This window comes from Octopus bimaculoides, chromosome 9, assembly GCF_046866305.1.
Source record: "Octopus bimaculoides isolate indiv1 chromosome 9, ASM4686630v1, whole genome shotgun sequence".
NCBI lineage: Eukaryota > Metazoa > Mollusca > Cephalopoda > Octopoda > Octopodidae > Octopus > Octopus bimaculoides.
This window is the reverse complement of record NC_142936.1, coordinates 246,950-266,083: the sequence shown is the minus strand read 5'-3', so window position 1 is coordinate 266,083 and position 19,134 is coordinate 246,950. Positions and strand designations below refer to the sequence as shown.

Genomic DNA, 19,134 nt, shown 5'->3' with positions numbered 1-19,134 from the left:
TAATATCACCTGAGAACGATTTACATTTCTCACTTTATAAATACTCCTCATGTTTATGTCGGTTTACTGGCCCACATAGCCACAACTCACCCCCACCCATTTTGCCCATCTGCCCCCTCCATCCCCCTCTTGCCAAACTGACCACCCTCGCCATTCTCCATCTCTTGCTGCTCCGACTGGTCGTTTTCTCTTTCTTTCTTTCCTTCTCCCCTTCTCAGACAAGAATAGCCATGCAGATCCTCTACAAAAACCTGCTCTGCTCCCTAACCTTCTCATAGTGGTCCCCTTGTACCTTAGTGTGTGATGTTGACCTTACACCTCCCTCATGGTGACCTCAATAATGCTGGTGTGTAAACTGGTTGGTGTTAGGGTTAAGGCATCCAGCTGCAGAAACCATGCCGAAGCAGATGGTGCAGCCTGATGTGCTCTTTTCACACATCAGATGCTGTCAAACTAGCCAACCCATGCCAGCATGGAAAATCAGCATCAGATGATGATGATGATGATGATGAGGGTTTAAACGGTAAATATCTTTTTATTGTCAAAATATTGTTTCCTGTTGTCTCACAATTCTAAGGCCTTTTGATGACAATTCATTTTGTCGGTGCTGTTGCCAACTTCATCCTTCAGAAGCAGGGAACCAATATCAGTCATGCATTGACCCTAATCGAATAGACTACAATGTAGCCTACTTTCATCATCGTTTAACATCTGTTTCCCATGGGTTGGATGCTTTGACAGGAGGTGGTAAGGCTGGTGGGGGGCTGCACCCAGCCCCATTGTTTGTTTTGGCAAGGCTTCTATAGCTGGATGCCCTTCCCTAATGTCAACAACTGTACTGGGTGCTTTTTATCTGCACCAACTTTGACAGGGTCACCAAGTAATTTGCAAGACACAAACCCACCTCAGCTGGGAGGAGGGAGTTGCCGGTTGTTTTTCTTTTTGACTTTTGTGTTTATTCTAAGAAGATGGTGACTTTGATGGAGGGAAAAGGGTAGTAGTAGTAGTAGTAGTAGTAGTAGTAGCAGCAGCAGCATTGGTGGTGTCTCATGTACCTGTTTATTAATTTGAGAAACTTGGTTAGAAATTTGGGTTGAGTTGATTATAAATGCCGAGAGAACAAAATAATGTAATATGGACAAAAGGAGGAAAACAGAAGAATCTTAAATTGAAGAAGAAGAAGAAGAAGAAGGAGGAGGAGGAGGAGGAGGAGGTGGTGGAGGATAAGAAGAGGAAGATGAAGGAACAGAAGGAGAAGAAAGAGAGGAAGTGAAGAAGAAGAAGAAGAAGGAAGAAGGAGAAGAATAAGATGAAGGGGAGGGGGAGGCAGCTGGTTTTGTATGTCTGATGTATTGATTGATTTGCCAGCCAAAACAAACTGCTTTTCTTGGTCTGCACCTGAGATGGGAACAGTTGCAACAATATGGTTGCACTGACCTGCCTTCTCACTTTCTCACTTTGTCTTTTACTTTAATTCTCATTCCCACTACCACCACCACCACCATTTCTTTCTCTTTTGGACAACTTCCTTCCTTGCCATTCTCAGCATCTTCTCTCCATTCTATTTTTTCTCTTCCTACTTTTGTTCCCCTTCTTTCATTTCCTTTTATCTCTCCCACCACCACCACCACCACCACCCCTTCATTCTTTCATATCTAAACCAACAGTTTTTCACTTTAGGTTCTTTTATATTGTTTAGTTTATATATTTATAAGAACAGGTATGGTTGTGCAGTAAGAAGCTTTCTTCCAAACTACATGGTTCTGAGTTCAGTCCCACTGTGTGGCATCTCTGGCAAGTGTCTTTTACTATAAGTTCAAGCCAACCAAAACCTTGCGAATGAGTTTGGCTGATATAAACTGAAAGAAACCTGTCATGTATATACATATATATATATTGGGTTGTCCCATAAATAATGTTTTTGCAATTCCATGAACTAAAAGTCGGAGGGAGACGCAATAAACTACCTGCATCAACTTGCTATAAAAGCAGGTAGTAATTTTACCTTGTCCTTATTCTTAGTGCAAGTTTTGAAGAGTGCAGAGCGATTGTAACAGTTCTTTTTTCAAAGCTATAATGAAAGTGACAAAGGAGAATATTTGGCATATTTTGCTTTATGAGTTCAATAAAGGCAACAACGCAACGGAAAGTGCAAGGAATATTAATGTAATATATGAGGATTGGACAATAAGCGTAAGCCAGTGTCAGTGGTGGTTCCAGAAATTCCAAGTTGGAAGCTACAGCCTAGAAGACGATCTTCATCCTGGAAGATCTGTAGAGCTCGATGAGGATGTCCTGCAAACTCTGATAGAACAAAATCCCACCCTGACTGTTGAGGAACTAGCAGAGAAGCTTGGATTTGGTCATTCAACATTTCATTCAAGTCAGCGCTAGAGAAAAGCGACCATCTTTGGTTTCAAAACGAAAGGTGTTCTTCCATCAAGATAATGTTCGGTCACAATCAGCGAGGATGACATTCCAAAGGCTGGAGCAGTTTCTATCATATTCGCTGTACATTGTCCCATCTGATTATCATTTATTCCGCAGTCTTCAAAATCATTTGGATGGAAAAAATATGAATTCTGTAGATGAAATCAGAACAGCACTGGAGGCGTATTTTTGACACAAACAAGTAAATTTTGGAAGAGGAGCCTTGCAAATCTACCAGAAAGATGGAAGAGCATTGTAGAGAATGAAGGAGAGAATATTTTAGGTTAAAAAAGAACTTTGTTTATCTTCATTTTAAAATATAAAAGAAGTATAAAAAAAACTGCATTATTTATGGGATGTCCCAATATATATACACACACACACACACACACACACACACACACACATGATATATATATATATATATGTGTGTGTGTGTGTGTATATGTGTGTGTGTGAGTCTATGTATGTCCCCTATTGCTGGTTGACAACTGGTGTTGGTGTGTTTACATCCCTGTAACTTAGCAGTTTGGCAAAAAAAAAAAAGCAATAGAATAAATACCAAGCTTAAAAATCAGAAAAGTACTGGGGTTTATTCCTTCAATTAAAAATTCTTCGAGATAATAATACCCGAGAATGGCTGCAGAATGACTGAAACAAGTAAAAGGTAAAAAAAACCATAATATATATATATTAAGCCCGTTGATACTTACAAAGTGTAACAAATTGTCTAGAATGGCTTTCACCTTAATTAATTAATAATAGTATTTATATGCATTTGCTCCATATTCTGTTAATACTTCAGTTATAAACAAACTATCACTTGACTCTGCAATATAACATACTCTAGCTTAAATTACTAACTTTATTTTAATTTGCTTCTTGCTTTTTCACCTCTATAGTATTTTATTTTTATTATTTGGTAATATTATTCTATTATAAAACACTAAAAAGAATAAACCTATTGTCATTATTTTGATTGTATAATTAATCTTTAATTATCAGCTATCTTATGGATTCCCCATTACCTCTATTTTATATTTTGTTTTTAATTTTACTTTTTAGTTTCTATTTTATTTACTTATCTGTTTACTAAAATCAATCTATACACTCTGCTTATCTATTGCATTAGTATTGGTACATATGATATTCTAAGATATGACAATTATACTCATATACCTACTTTTTCACATTTTCCTTTACTTAACACCCTACAAGGTTATACTGCTCTATTCTTAATAAATATCATAACTCCAATAAATATACGACCTTGCTCCCCTTTGTAAGGTTTACATCATATTCTCTAATGGTTTACAGCCGTATACTCAACATGCAGCAATGGATCAAATTAAAATAAGACAGGTTAGTATTAACAGGGTAGAAATGCAAGTAGTGAATGAATAAACTTAAAAGCAAGGAAACAAATCCAAAGAGCTTATTTGGTCATAGCTTTTCACTTGCATATGAAAGTGTGTTATAGCTGGGGGCTTTGAATTTGAGAAACAGCAGTGGCACTACTTTTTGCCGGTGGTAGAAGTGGGGATTTGGTATCAAATCTCCTAGGGAGATACTTACAGAAAATGAATAAAACTTCCATTGTCTGTAAGTAAATCTTCTCTAATAATGCAAAGTCTATCCTCCAAAATTTTCACTTGAGAACAGAGAAAAAGATAAATTACAGATGCAACAGAAACGACAAGCAATCATCACATTGATATCCTGCTACGTCTGTGTATCATAGTTTGCTATCATCTTGATAGCACACTAAAATCGTTTTTAACATACGAGCAATCTAGCCTGTTTTATTCACACCCATATTATACTGTGCAATACATGCATTCTACATACATATTTTATGCAATACTTATTTGGATCTGGGCTTTTCAATATATCATTTATTTATCTTCGTTTCATTTATTTTCACAGCTAAACATGGAGTCAGCAAATCTGTCATTTAATATACTTCAGTCTATTCTTGATGCTTCAAAGAAACTTTATGATGTGATGGGTCACCAGACAGAAAACCTCCTTCAGCTTGCCATTGATTCTTTATCAAATATTGTTGAAGCTTCGTCTACATCACTGGATTCTTCAACATTCATAGTAAAGTCATCAGATGTAGCAAATGGATTTATTACGGTAAAAGTCTTGTTCCGTGCATTTGTATATATCTGCAGCTGTCCAGTGTGTGAGAGACAGAGAGAGAGTGTGTGAGAGACAGAGAGAAAAAAGAAGGGAACTTTTATTAATGCTACATTAATGGCTACTGCAGCAGGAATCCAATTCTAATGATAACATTTGAAAGAATCAAGTGTAATGATATCTTAATTCTAACAAATGTCCTCTTGGTTGATTAAAATAAAATACCAGTATTATGTGTTCTTAAAAATATTTTTGCTGTTATAGTTACTGATTCAGAGCGGAAACTCCTTGGCAGATGGTTCATAAAATTAAACCAAAGCTGAATCATTTCATTTGCAATAAACATCACATAATTACAATCCTATCATCTAAACATATGTGACATAATAATAATAATAATAATAATCTTCTGGAGTATTCAAGCAGTTCCAAGCAGTGCTGTTTTCACAAGTGCTCCACCCTTATTGCCGCCCTTATTTGTTCCATGTACTTTTCAAGGTTTTTACTCACTGTTCCCAGGGCTCCGACAATTATTGGTACCACTACCATCTTTTTTGTCAACCACAACTGCTTTGATAAAACTCATAAAGAATCTTGCAAACCAAATCCAAAATCGAAATAAAATAGTAATAATAATAGCAGTACCAGGCAGTGGCTTTCATGGCTTCTCATCTGGGTGGGATAAGGGATCCTCGCATCTCTGATCTTTGTCTGTACTCTTCACTTTTATTCAAGTAATGAATATTATCTACCTTGAAAATACCCAAAAGCAGTTGGATTGTTGGGGGTAAGCAAGAAATTTCTCCATTGCTGTTCAGATTTATGGACAGTTTTGCATAGAAGGCAAATTGAATACCAGTAATATATGGAAGAGAGGAGAGTGCATCAAATATCACCTACTTAAAGTGGTTTTTACAAGCAGCCCTTTTTTTCCACTGTTTTCTTTAATTGCTGTAAAGGTGTGTGTCTGCATTGCTGTTACAAATGTTGCTGAAATAATCTACCAAAAATTTATCATTCTTTCTGTATTGGTTGTCTACTTTCTTCTATATAATTAAATATCCTTCTTGTTTTTATTTCCTACTGACCAGTCAAAAAGTTAAAGTATTCATAACTATATACTGTGCTCAGTCTGAATATGATATTAAATGATATAATGAGGACATTATTGTTTTTTAAGTTCTAATCACATTACACTGTCAATTATAATTTACACTTCTACTCTGTCAATTATACAACTGTCACAGTAGAAACTAATAGAATGCTATCATTTTAAAACATTTCTTCAATGTATTTATATTTTATTTTTCCTATCAGAATGAATTGAAGTTTGCTACAGTTGAAGAAAAACCAATCCAACACAAATCTCCTGGCATCAGTATTTATGCTGCTCGATATAATATTAACTTCAAGCCAAAACTAACTATAGGTAAAGCATCATTTGTCCTACCAGAAGAATTAACAAAACATGTTGATCTTAACCCTAATGATGACAAAGATTCTCCAAAGCAAGGAATCAGACGTAAATGTTATCAAGCACAAATGACATCATTTCGCAAGAAAGGCTATCCTCTTGGAAGTATGGAGACTAATAAGGTATATTCTACAGTTTTAGTCCCTTCATTGCATTTTACACATCAATTTCTCTTTGTTCATGAGCTGTAATTTGACCTCCTAAGAGGGCTGGGTGCCACAAAAGAAAAAAAAAGGAACTCAGTGCATTGTGTAAAAAGGTTGGTATTAGGAAAGGCTTCCAGCCATGGAAAAAGCATATCAGATGCAGAAGAGTGCAAATGATGCTTTTCTCATAAAATTCCTTGCACACACTCTCATACTCTCTCTCACACACACACTCGATATGAGAGATATAAATATACAGAGAAAGAGTGAGAGAGAGAGAGAGTCTGCTAAATACAAGATGGTATCAATAGGTTCTGAGACTACTTAGGTATAATAAAAAAAAAAATAACCTATTTTCCTAAGTTTTAACATCTCATCTTCTTTGAAATACCTTGTGCAGCAATACACTGGCCCCAGGGTGTTCCTGCCACTTTAGCAATCTGGTCTGGAAGTTGTTTTCTGTGAGTGAGTTGATGACCTTCTGTGATTTGTTCTGGATCTCAACAACAGTGTTAAAATGGTGACCTTTGAGCTGCATTTTCGTCTTGGGGAAAAGATGGTGCTAAATCTAGTGACAAGGGTGCGTGTGGAAGTGATGCCATGTTGTTTTTGGCAAGAAACTCGCAAGTGAGGAGAGCTTAGTGAAAAATCCAATTTTTCTCGCTCCACAGATCTGATTATTTTCACCCGAAGTCCTCCCTCAAATGCTTCACAGTAGAAATCTCAGTTGACAGTCTGGCTCTGGGGGAACAAATTCTCAAGGCACAATATCACATTTCTGGGATGATGCTCATGGCAGGTCTTCTAGATCACTCATTGTCTTTGAGGGTCATTCTTCCACTTTTAAAGTGCCCTTGCCACTCAAAACATTTCTTACGACCCATTGCCTCATCCCTGTAAGCATGCTCATTGTCTCCGAGGCAGACTTCCCAAGTTTAACGCAAAATTTCACGTTGGCTCATTGTTCTTGTCCATGACAGAATCGCAAACTACAACATACACATGATCAGTAATGTCACTCGGTACACTACCTCACAAAGGTCACTGCTAGCTTTCACTGCGCACACAACCATATGCTGCCATCTGTTGGCACATTACAGAACTAGTTTGGGAACTTTTTGATATCACCTTGTATATACAGAGAGGATAAAAGTTGACAATGAGGGGTGTTCCTAATGGCATTATTCGTATTGTAATTGAAAATCATGGATCCTATGTGCAGGAGGCAACTATAGCTAACTTTCTAATTGTATTTCTTTTGAAGATTTTGTGATATTTATGTGATTTTGGGAAGAGCATATCTATGAGTTTCAGAAATTTTCTAGCTATATTGGCTATAGATATAACAGGATAATATCAGACAGACTGGAATAAATTCCTCCTCCTGTCTTTATCTCAACCGCAGAAGAAAATGTAATTCTCATAGCTGTTGCATGCAGATCTGTTTAACATTACGTATTATTCCTATATCACATTTGTTCTAGGTGCAGTCTCAGGTTACATCACTCAAGTTATACAGTTGCGATGGTAAAGCTATTATTGTTGACCACTTACCTAAAGAAGAACTCATTACTATTGGTATTCCATCAGAAATTAATGCAGTAAGTACACAATCCTAGATATTGGTGTCATTGACTGTTGTTGAAAGTTTAAGGCTTTTGTAAGGATTCATCTTAGCCGCATTGTAGTTGTCCTGAAAGAAATAACGTCGATACTTTTATTTCATGTAAAATAGCATTTAATTTATCCAGTGTAATCCAGTTAAAGTAAATATTGAATGGTCAGGCTAAGTCTAAATAAGGGAAAAAAGCTTCAAAAGTGTCTGTCAGAAAGTTGGAGAAGAGTTGAGTTAGAGTTAAAGTGAGTAGAATATGGGTAAAAAAAAGAAAACAACAGCAAAAAAAAACAAACAACAATTGTGATTGACTATAATGTAGCAAAAGTGAAAACTCTTGAATATCTGCTAATATCTCCATCATCATCATCATCATTGTTTGACGTCCGTTTTCTATGCTGGCATGGGTTGGACAGACATCAACATTTACCATTACATCAGCAAACTTCAATATTATTATCCATTGTTTGAGTGTAAGACTTACTGAAGCTTGTTTTAATTTCTGTGTTACTAAATGTCTTTGATTTTGCTGGTGATGTCATTCTGGTGGTTACTTGACATAAAAATTCTTTGATTATTACTTAGTTTGAGTTAAGGCAGTGAGCAGGCAGCACCATTAGCATGCCCGGCAAATTGCTTTGTAATATTTCATCCATCTTTATATTCTAAGTTCAAATTCTGCATTTTATTCTTTCGAGGTCGATAAAATAAGTACCAGTTGAATACTGGAGTTGATGTAATCGTATTGCTCCCTTCCTGAAATTGCTGGCCTTGTGCCAAAATTTGAAATCATTATTATTTAGTTTGATATTATTGCATGAAAGAATAATTTCATTAATGAGAAGGCCACAAATTTGAATTGATTCCAATCCAAGGCTGAGAAGCAAAATTGACAAGATTTGAACTCAAAAGGTAAATGGTCAAAGAGTAAATGCTTCAATGCCATTTAGTCCAGCATGAATCTCCATGACATCTTTTTGAATGTGAAATAAATAACATCAACAATAAAAAAAAAACATTGTTTTCTGAAAAATATTAATGCTGTTTGCAGAAAATTGAACAATTTCTAAATTTTATATTTTATCTTTTTTTGTTCCCCAATAATACCAGGATAAAACTATTGGTAACCACACCTTATATCGGACACACATGAACATCCATCAGTTTAATGTTTCAAAATTGAATAGAAACCAATCTTTTCATGTATTGGTCAACTTTACTCCAGTATATACGAGTCAACTATTCCCTATTACTGTCTCGATAAGGTCAGTATCAAATCTTTTTCCATGTCTTTTACTGAAATATTAACTGTTTCAAATACTTATTACCATTTTTACCAAGATTTCATGTAAACCATTTATTCACATACACAATAAATATAACATAATGTTACTAAAAACAAACACCATATGGTTCTATCATATATATATCATTTGCATCTGGCACTGAGTAATGAAATAACAACATTCTAATACAAGTATCTTTTAGATATGAAAGAGCTGAACTTTCTGAAGATGCATAATTTTGTTGCTTTACTATTTCTAGCTGATATGAAAACATATCACTCTTAATGAGTAAAATTGTTACAAAACTTCATTATTACAGCAACATTTAACTCAACAGGTTAACTCAAATTTATTGTATATAATAAAATGAATATTGTATATCATCATCAATCAACATCAGTTTTCCATGCTGGCATGGGTTGGACGGTTTGACTGAAGTCTGACGAACCAGAAGGCTGCACCAGGCTCCAATCTGATCTGGCAGAGTTTCTACAGCTGGATGCCCCCTGGATGCTTTTACGTGCCACCAGCACGAGGGCCAGTCTTGCGGTACTGGCAACGGCCAGGCTCAAATGGTGTTTTTACGTGCCACCAGCACGAGGGCCAGTCTTGCGGTACTGGCAACGGCCAGGCTCAAATGGTGTTTTTACGTGCCACCAGCACGAGGGCCAGTCTTGCGGTACTGGCAACGGCCAGGCTCAAATGGTGTTTTTACGAGCCACCAGCACGAGGGCCAGTCTTGCGGTACTGGCAACGGCCAGGCTCAAATGGTGTTTTTACGTGCCACCAGCACGAGGGCCAGTCTTGCGGTACTGGCAACGGCCAGGCTCAAATGGTGTTTTTACGTGCCACCAGCACGAGGGCCAGTCTTGCGGTACTGGCAACGGCCAGGCTCAAATGGTGTTTTTACGAGCCACCAGCACGAGGGCCAGTCTTGCGGTACTGGCAACGGCCAGGCTCAAATGGTGTTTTTACGTGCCACCAGCACGAGGGCCAGTCTTGCGGTACTGGCAACGGCCAGGCTCAAATGGTGTTTTTACGTGCCACCAGCACGAGGGCCAGTCTTGCGGTACTGGCAACGGCCAGGCTCAAATGGTGTTTTTACGAGCCACCAGCACGAGGGCCAGTCTTGCGGTACTGGCAACGGCCAGGCTCAAATGGTGTTTTTACGAGCCACCAGCACGAGGGCCAGTCTTGCGGTACTGGCAACGGCCAGGCTCAAATGGTGTTTTTACGTGCCACCTGCACAGGAGCCTTTCCAGCGGTGTTGGCAACGACCTCACTCGAATGTTTTGTTAATCCAACTTAAAATTTCTTCAGTTTTCTTGGCGCTTCCATTCTGCTGATTAATTGCCATAAAAATGTGTAGCAAATAACTTTTTTGTCTTTTTCTATTTAGTTTCATAATAATTCCATGAATTTCTTTAATCAGAAATAATCTGTTTATTACTGTTTAACAATAAACTTGCAGTGGCAGATTGTAACACTGGATCTGAGAGTAGGAACATTCTTTTTTGATCAAAGGATCTAATCCCTTTATTCGCTTTATTTCTTTAAGATAACTTACCATATAGCAACAAAATATTTAAGGGTTGAGGGAGTGGGGGGGGGGAGAAGAGAGTGAAATTAATTCTTAATTCAAAATCCCAGTAATCATGAAAATAAATATCTTCAGAAACTTATAAAAAGTCTCAAATGAAATTGAATTAATTTATAATATCCATCTGTGTAGCATACATAATGTATATACACTTTTGAAAGATATACTGTTGTGTATTTTGTGTGAGAGAAAATTGCTTCACAGACATGCTGTTGCATTGCATTTACAGAGATTTTTTACAGCCATGTAGGCATTCTGTAACATCAAGAAATGTATTATTATTATTTACTGTTTCATATATATCAAGGCATGAATTTCATTCAGGTATTACAAACTCCAAGAAGTGCAACTTACATCTAAGATTCCCATGAGTCACCTGTATTTTTAAGACATGTCTATGAAAAGCAATTTTCTGGAACAAAAACCACAGCAGCGTGCCTTTCTACAGCATATATATATTCTAATAAGTTTAATTAATGAAAGTAAATTTTATTAATTAAACTTACAAACATTACAAAGATTTATTTGCAAAATATTAGCAGACTTATTCTCAAGAAAGATAGCTGGTTATTAGAATAAGCAGAAACATTTATATGACAAAACTAAATTCTAAAACAAATCAGAACTCTTAAATAGATTTTCTTGATAAATTATAGAAATGTGAATTCTGGTCCGTCAGTCCGGCCTGAAATTTTGACTCTGACCTCTTCATCAAAGAAGGTGAGCAAAGTTTCAGGTGTAGTTGATGGCCCAAAAAATCATCCTTTCTATTTAGAAATGTAATAATGACTTCAAGACATGATCTTTTCCCATACACCTCCCCACTTCTTTATTTTCTCTCTTTCATTTACTTCATCTCATCTTAAAAACTGAACAACTTGAATGACCAACACTAAGTTGGTTGCTCTCCAATCAGCTTATTAGTGGCATCTATTAATTTAGTATTCTACTATATTTCCTGTGTATATATATGTATGTGTATATATATGTGTGTGTGTGTGTGTGTAAGTATGTATTCTGTATGTGTGTATACTCTCTCTCTTTCTCTCTCTCTCTCTCACACACACACACACACACACACACACACAAGATGCATTCCAGATGTTATGAAACTTTCTCAGGAGAAACATTTATTAATTTTAATGAAGTACAAACCCCTAACCCTAACCCTCTGACTTCGATGCCCATGTTGTAGCATTCCTTCCCCTTTGTGAAGCTCCCATGAGAATCATCCAAAATGAAGGTGTCCAGGCCCTTTGTCACAACATCTTTCATCTGCTCAATGTTTTCAAAATAACTGCTCCTGTGGTTCTCTCTCAATTTGAGGACTATTGGGAGGTTGAGGGACAGTTTTCAGGCCTGTCTCTGTCAATCCGTTGGTTACCAGGATGGAATTGTGGACTGCTGTATTGTTGTGGTATTTTGTCGACCATCTGGCTAGAGGTAACCCAATGCATGCAGACAATGCCCTTACGATTGGGAAAAAAAGGGATCATGAGCTTCCTGATGGACTTGCTTTGCCTGGCCTCTTGTGTCGGTGAAAAACAGATGCTTGGCTCATACAATTTAACCCATGACCAGTCTGGAGCGTTTCAGAAGTTTCTAGTTTGTCTTCACATCCTGACTGCATTCTGCAAAATGGTCAACTGTAACAAGCAATGCTTAGGTGTGTTCAAAGTGTCGTTACAGCTGTCCCTTTCAGTTTGGAATGAAAAACTTGGCAGGTCAGCTTATTAAATGTATAGTAATACTATACATCTAATAATCTAGGGCATTTATAACTAAATAATTTAGGACATTTATCCCTGTCACTCCTAAAACAGTCTCAAAACGTTTGGAATGCATCTTCTATGTATGTATGTCCCTATGTATGTATGTATGTGTGTGTGTGTGCATGTGTGTATACACACACATGCACACATAAATCAAAACAGGAGATTAGAAAAAAGTTTGGGGATTATTTAATCACCATTATTAGTTTTGTTCTTTCTTCTCCCCTCCAACTGTCAGTGAGACCCCTGATTGCTGACGATATAAATAAAGGCTTCATTGAAATGTAAATTTTGTAGTATTTGATTGTCTGTCTGAAGGAGGTATCTTACATGTTTCACATACATGTACACTTTTGTAACTCCCATTAGCAAATGAAACATATGTAATGGTGAATAAATTGTGCCAACAATTTTTTCCAGTGTCATGTTTTGATGTGAAATTACTCTGTAAAAAATATTTTCCTGTATTATTCAACTTTTATGCATGTCTCACACAAATGCAACATCTACATACAACTTTAGAATACTGAAATAAACAGATGTCTTTCAAGGAAACACAGCTTGGATTGTAACTCTATCTATATAATTATATATATTACTTCATGTATGCATATGTGTGTGTGTGTGTGTGTGTGTGTGTGTGTGTGTGTGTGTGTGAATGAATTGTGCATATATATATATGAATTGTGTATGTATATATATATATATATATATATATATATATAATCATCATCTTCATTTAATGTCCATTGTCTATGCTGGTATGGGTTGGACGGTTTGACTGGTGCTGGCATGCTTCAAGGCTGCACCAGACCCCAGTCTAATTTGGCATGGTTTTCTATTGCTGGATGCCCTTCCTAATGCCAACCACTCTGAGAATGTAAAAGTGCTTTTACATGCCACTGGCACGGGTGCCAATTCATGTGACACTGGTATCTGCCAAGACTGTGATTTTGCTCAGCTTGATGTGTCTTCTTCTCAAGCATGACATCATGCCAAAGGTCTTGGTCATTGCCTCTGTGAGGTCCAACACTCGAAAGGAACTCAGCCACTTTGCCTCCATGAGGTCCAGCGCCCCAAAAGTGTTCTTTACATGCCACCAGCACAGGTGCACTTGGTTTGATGGGTCCTTTCAAGCACAGCACGCCACCAAAGGTCTCAGTCGTTAGTCATTGCCTCTCTGACGCTCAAAGTTCAAAGATCATGTTTTATTTGTGAATAAATTTATAATAGAAACGGTTATATGTATATATATATACACGGCGGTGCATCAGCATGGCCACAGCTCTAAGCTGAAACTATAAACAATAAACATGCACACACACACACACACACACACACACACAAACGCATATATACATACATACATATATATGTGTGTATGTATGTATGTATATTTTTTTATTCATGGATAAACAAGGCTACCAAAGATTTCATATACAGAGAAATCTCTCAACATGAGAATGTTGGTGTAGAGGTCATGGGAGGTAGCTTAGAAGAAAATTGTAATTGATGTTTTCCTTGCATTAGCCCTGGTATCTTTGTAACAAACTGCATTCACCATAGATGGATTAATTCCTTAATTATTTTATGTGAGGACACTTGTGCATGTCCAAATTTATAGAGATAAATACACATGTGTGTGCATGTGTATCCATGCAAAATATGTGCACACACACACACACACACACACACACACACACACACACACACACATATATGTCTACATATTTACTGACACCAAACTTGGTTAATGGGATTTCCTCCCCCTGCATGCACAAGCAGCAAATAACACTTTGAAATTCCAAGTACAACACCCTACCCTCATCCGTTAAACCACCACCCCAACCTGGATAAGATTTTCTCTGGACATCAATTATACGTACCATTTGAACATTATGCATAAAAGACCTGCTCCCATAAGCTTAACTGGATTCCTTCATTATGCAGATATTTGTGCACATATTTATGACATCACCTAATTTACAGAAAAACACACATATACAAAACTTTATGAATTTGCAAATCCCAGCTAAGAATAAACCATCGTAATTAGCTTTCTTTGATCTAGAGAATGCCTTTGATTGGGTACCCCTAATCTTATGAGAGAGCTAGGAGTAGACGAGTGGCTGGTGAAAGCTGTACAGGCCTTGTATAGAGATGCTGTCAGTAAGGTGAGAGAGAGTTAACTGCAAGTACAGTGAAGAATTTGATGACAGGTAGGCATTCATCAAGGTTCAGTCCTCAGCAGTCCTCTCCTCTTCATCATTGTCCTCCAAGCCATAACAAGAATTCAAGACCAACAGCCCCTGGGAACTACTGTATGATGGTGATGTTGCCCTCATAGATTCCATATCAGAGCTAGATGAAAAACTCCCCAAGTGTGGAAGCAAAAATCTGGAATCTAATGGCCTTAAGGTTACTTAGCAAAGACTAAGGTCTTAGTAAGCAAGAAAACAGACAAGACCCGACGCTGTTCAGGTAGCTGCCCCTATTTGATTTGTAGGAAAAGTGTAGACAGGAACTCCATATGGTGTACCCAGTGTAAGCTATGGACACACAAGAGGTACAGTGGGTTAATCAAAAGGTTATCAGAGAAAGTAATGTTCATATGTGGAAGATGCACAGGGGCCATAAAAACTACAGAGACTCAGGAAATTGATTCTCTCAAATGTCCCATGGTTCATTAGAGGTAGTGGATAATTTCTGCTACCTAGGGGACCAAATTAGTTGTGGGGGAGATGTAAGGAGAATGTAATAGCTAGAATAAGAATAGGATGGAGGAAATTCAGAGTGTTTATACCTCTGTTGGCTACCAAAAGTTTCTCTCTCCAAGCAAAAGGAAGTCTATGAAGCATGTTTACGGACAGTGAGTCTTCATGGTAGAGAGACATGGGCCCTGAATGCATTGGACATGCTAAGGTTAGAGAGGAATAAGGCTAGTATGTTCCATTGGGATGTGTAATGCAAGTGTACATGTGTGACAGAGTGCCAGTGTATTGAGAGAAAAGTTGGGCATAAAAGGAATTAGATTCAGTGTGCACGAGAGAAGACTGTATTGGTTCAGTAATGTGATGCAGATGGGTGTCGACGACAATTCCATAAAGAAATGTCACTCTCTCAAAGCGGATGGAACACATGGAAGAGGGAGACCCAAGAACCCATGAGACAAAGTACTGAAGGACAACCTCAGGATACTAAATCCTTCAAATGAGATGACAAAGGACCAATATCTGTCAGCTTACTGTAGTCAAGAAGGTCCGTCCTCCACAGCAGATGTGGGATTGCAGCCACATCTAAAGTACTCACTTCGACTACAGCTGCTAACTATGGTCACCACAGAATGTAAAATGAATAGTGGAACATGAAATAATCCAGTGAAGCTACACAAAAAAGATCATCTTAATGCAATAGGTCAGCTATTGGGAAAGGCTGAAAAAGTTCAGCCTCTTACTGTATTGAACAGGGTACGAAAAATATGCAGTAACATATATCTGGGAAATCCTGGAAGGACTTCTACCAAACTTTGGCATTGAAAGTTTCAAAACAGCAGAGCAGGATGCCACTGCATAGTGCCAAAGATCTCAACATCACTATCAAGAAACAGGGCTTGATATTGTGACAGCTTGTGTTTCTGAACTAACAATGTATGGTCCTTAGATGAACTGTTGGCACCTCTCCTATCAGGAGGGCTCAAGCTACATCCAGCTTGAATTTCAATAAAGCAGAATGGAAATCAAACAACAAAGAGATCTATCAATGAAACTGGTTTGACATTCTATGTATGCAACTCATTGACTTAAAACTCAGTTTATGTCAATAGTATCAAACTATATGCATTAAATACACTCCAGAAAAAAAAAGAAAAAAAAAGGCCAGCATACCAACAAACGAAATTTTTAGTGACAGGAAAATCCATCTGAGATACAGATAAAACATCTCGAATCAAGTGAGCAAGCAATTGAGGGAGAAATCTGCTTTGAGATGGACACTCCTGGAAATCGAAAACAAAATCAAACTCTCTCACAGAAAGGAAAAGGCAGAAAAAAAAAAGAGAGAGAGTGAGAGAGCTGTTGAATACATATTAAGAAACTCTAAAGCTTTCTATAAATTTGCAAAGCAAATAGGAAGAGTAGAATATAAAATAGGACCATTGTTCCAAGGGAAGGACTCACTGGCTGCTCACTGAAAAAGGATAAATGAAGTGCTCAGTGAACATTTAAAAATATCTTCACTTCCCTTCTGGCACACATGCAGATACAAAAAACAAAAACCTGGCTGAATTCTTAAATATTGCAGCCCTGCAGATGAAGGTGGTAACCATTGATTACATTAACATTGAGGGGGCAGAGGTAACAATGGCCATAGATGAAATGAGCTCTCAAGTTCAGTAACTGGTCCTGATGGCTTCCCAGTTGTTCTCCTGAAGTCATGTAAGCTGGTTTTAGAGAAATCACTTCAGATACTTATCTAGGGATGCTTATTCAAATGGTAAACTTCCTAAAAAAGATAAAAGTAGGTATTATATGCCCTATCCACAAAGGTGAGAGAAGAGATAAAATCTACAGGCCAATCTCTGACTTCACATATCAGTAAAGTCATGAAGCAAATAATCAGAAAGAAACCTGATAATATTCCGAGAAGAAAATGACTTTTACTGAACAATTCACAGCATGGCTTCTGTCCATTGTGATGCTTTCTCACACAGCTCTTACTGCACTATGACTGTGTTTTGATACAGCTGCATGCTATATCTTGACTTCACAAAGGCCTTTGATAAGGTAGGTCATGGCATGATGTCACAGGCTGCAAGACCTTGGGGCACAACTGGTAAACTGGGAGAGTGGCTGCTAAAAGACAGAAGTCGAGCAGTTGCAGGTAATGGAGCCCTCTCTGAGGAAACTCAAATTCTAAGTGGCATGTCCCAGGAACTGTCTTGGGGCCATCACTGATCCTAATAGCCCTCTTAGACATACCCATGGTCACTCAGACAGTCACTGGCCGTAGCTGTGCTCATGACACAAACATTTTCACAGGCAATAAAGAATCCAGATGATGAATGCAATATATAAGTGGACTGAAGCAGATTGATGCTGGAAGACTTCAAGCACTGCAGACAGCAAAGTGCAGTTAAGTAGCAGGGCAGATACTAAAGTCCTTCAAGACAAGAGACTAATAAGCTATGTTGACCCTGTGGAGGACCTTTGTTCTCAGCCACCTGGACTACTGTTCTGAGTTATGGTCACCACATTGTGCCAAACTAACAGTGGAGCTTGGAGCGATGTGTCACCACACTAAAATGATTGTAACAGTGCTGCAGATGAGCTACAGGGACAGGCTGGAAAAACTACGACTTGGCATAAAGACATGATAGATATGTAATAATCTCTATATGGAAAATTCCGGAAGGGCTAGTATCTAATTTCAACATAGAGTGTTATACAAATGCCTGAACTGGACTCCATTGTATTGTATGTAAGATACCATCCACTCCATCTACATTCAGAACCAGGAACTGCAATGGCTTAGAGTTCAAAGGGCCACAACTCTTCACTACCCTGCCACAAAAATTAAGAAATCTGCAGAATGTGGACACAGATGTCTTGAAAATGGAACTAGAAATTCTTCCCTCCACAATAACAGATGAACCAATAACCCAGTATGAGGTATAGTGAAGGGCAGTGGAGTCAAACTCCTTCATACAGAGCACATTCAGGAGGGGTGACGTGCAACCCCACTACCCTGAAGAAATCAGCCAAAGAAGAATCATACATAAAAGTGCAAAATCACAGTGGTGCTCCAGCATGACTGAAATGAATAAAAGAATATACATACATACGTATATCATCCTCATCATCATAGATGCATTTTCCTTGCTGGCATGAGTTGGACAATTTGACAGAAGCTGACCAGCTGAAGGGCTGTTCAGGTTCCATTGTCTGTTTTGGCATGGTTTCTACAGCTGGATGCCCCCTTCTTACCACCAACCATTTTACAGAGTGTACTGGGTGCTTTTTATGTGGCACCAGCACTTACGAGCGCACAAGATTAGGGATGCTTAGCTGAATAAATAAGTATGTGTGTGCTTAAACTGTTGTGCTGAGTTGTGTTCCTTTGTGTGAAATAGTGATTCAATACGTAGAGATGGATAAAATGAGAACATAATTTGCAAACTGAAATAATTCCTGGGGTTGATATGATTAACTAAACCTCTTAAATTTTTACTCCAGTATGACCACAGTCCAGTGAATGACGTCCTTGAAGGAACAGTGTGTGTTGAATACATACACAAATATGTAAAACATACTAGACATTTGTATACCTGTATATACACAATTGCCATCATGATAATTTAGATACATTATATTCAGAATATATCTTGTTTTTCTTTTATGTCAGCGAAAATCGACCAACGAAGTCCATGCAATATATCTATACTAAGAAATTCAACCCTGATGAAAATGTTGTGAAAATATTTTTACCATCTGGAGAACTAGAAAGTAGGCTTTCTTCCTATTCATTCAATTTCATTTTAATTTTTGAACACTGACAGCCTTTTAACTATACATACTTACATGTGTGTACTTATGTATGGATGTGTGTGTGTGTGTGTGTGTGTGTAGGTACAGGCATGGCTGTGTGATAAATTTGCTTCCCAACCACATGGTT

The 19,134-nt window shown here is 37.7% G+C and overlaps 1 protein-coding gene across 2 annotated transcripts in view; it reads left to right on the top strand.

The window, feature by feature from the left end:
• The window catches only part of LOC106880231 (polycystin-1-like protein 1), a 247,369-nt gene that overhangs the window by 180,492 nt on the left and 47,743 nt on the right, over positions 1-19,134 (top strand). For both annotated transcript variants that reach the window (XM_089356923.1, XM_089356922.1), the window contains exons 36-40: positions 4,357-4,569; positions 5,890-6,168; positions 7,677-7,793; positions 8,918-9,072; positions 18,865-18,965. In XM_089356923.1, the coding sequence (XP_089213049.1) occupies positions 4,357-4,569; positions 5,890-6,168; positions 7,677-7,793; positions 8,918-9,072; positions 18,865-18,965 (865 nt within the window). The remainder of the gene's footprint in view (positions 1-4,356; positions 4,570-5,889; positions 6,169-7,676; positions 7,794-8,917; positions 9,073-18,864; positions 18,966-19,134) is intronic.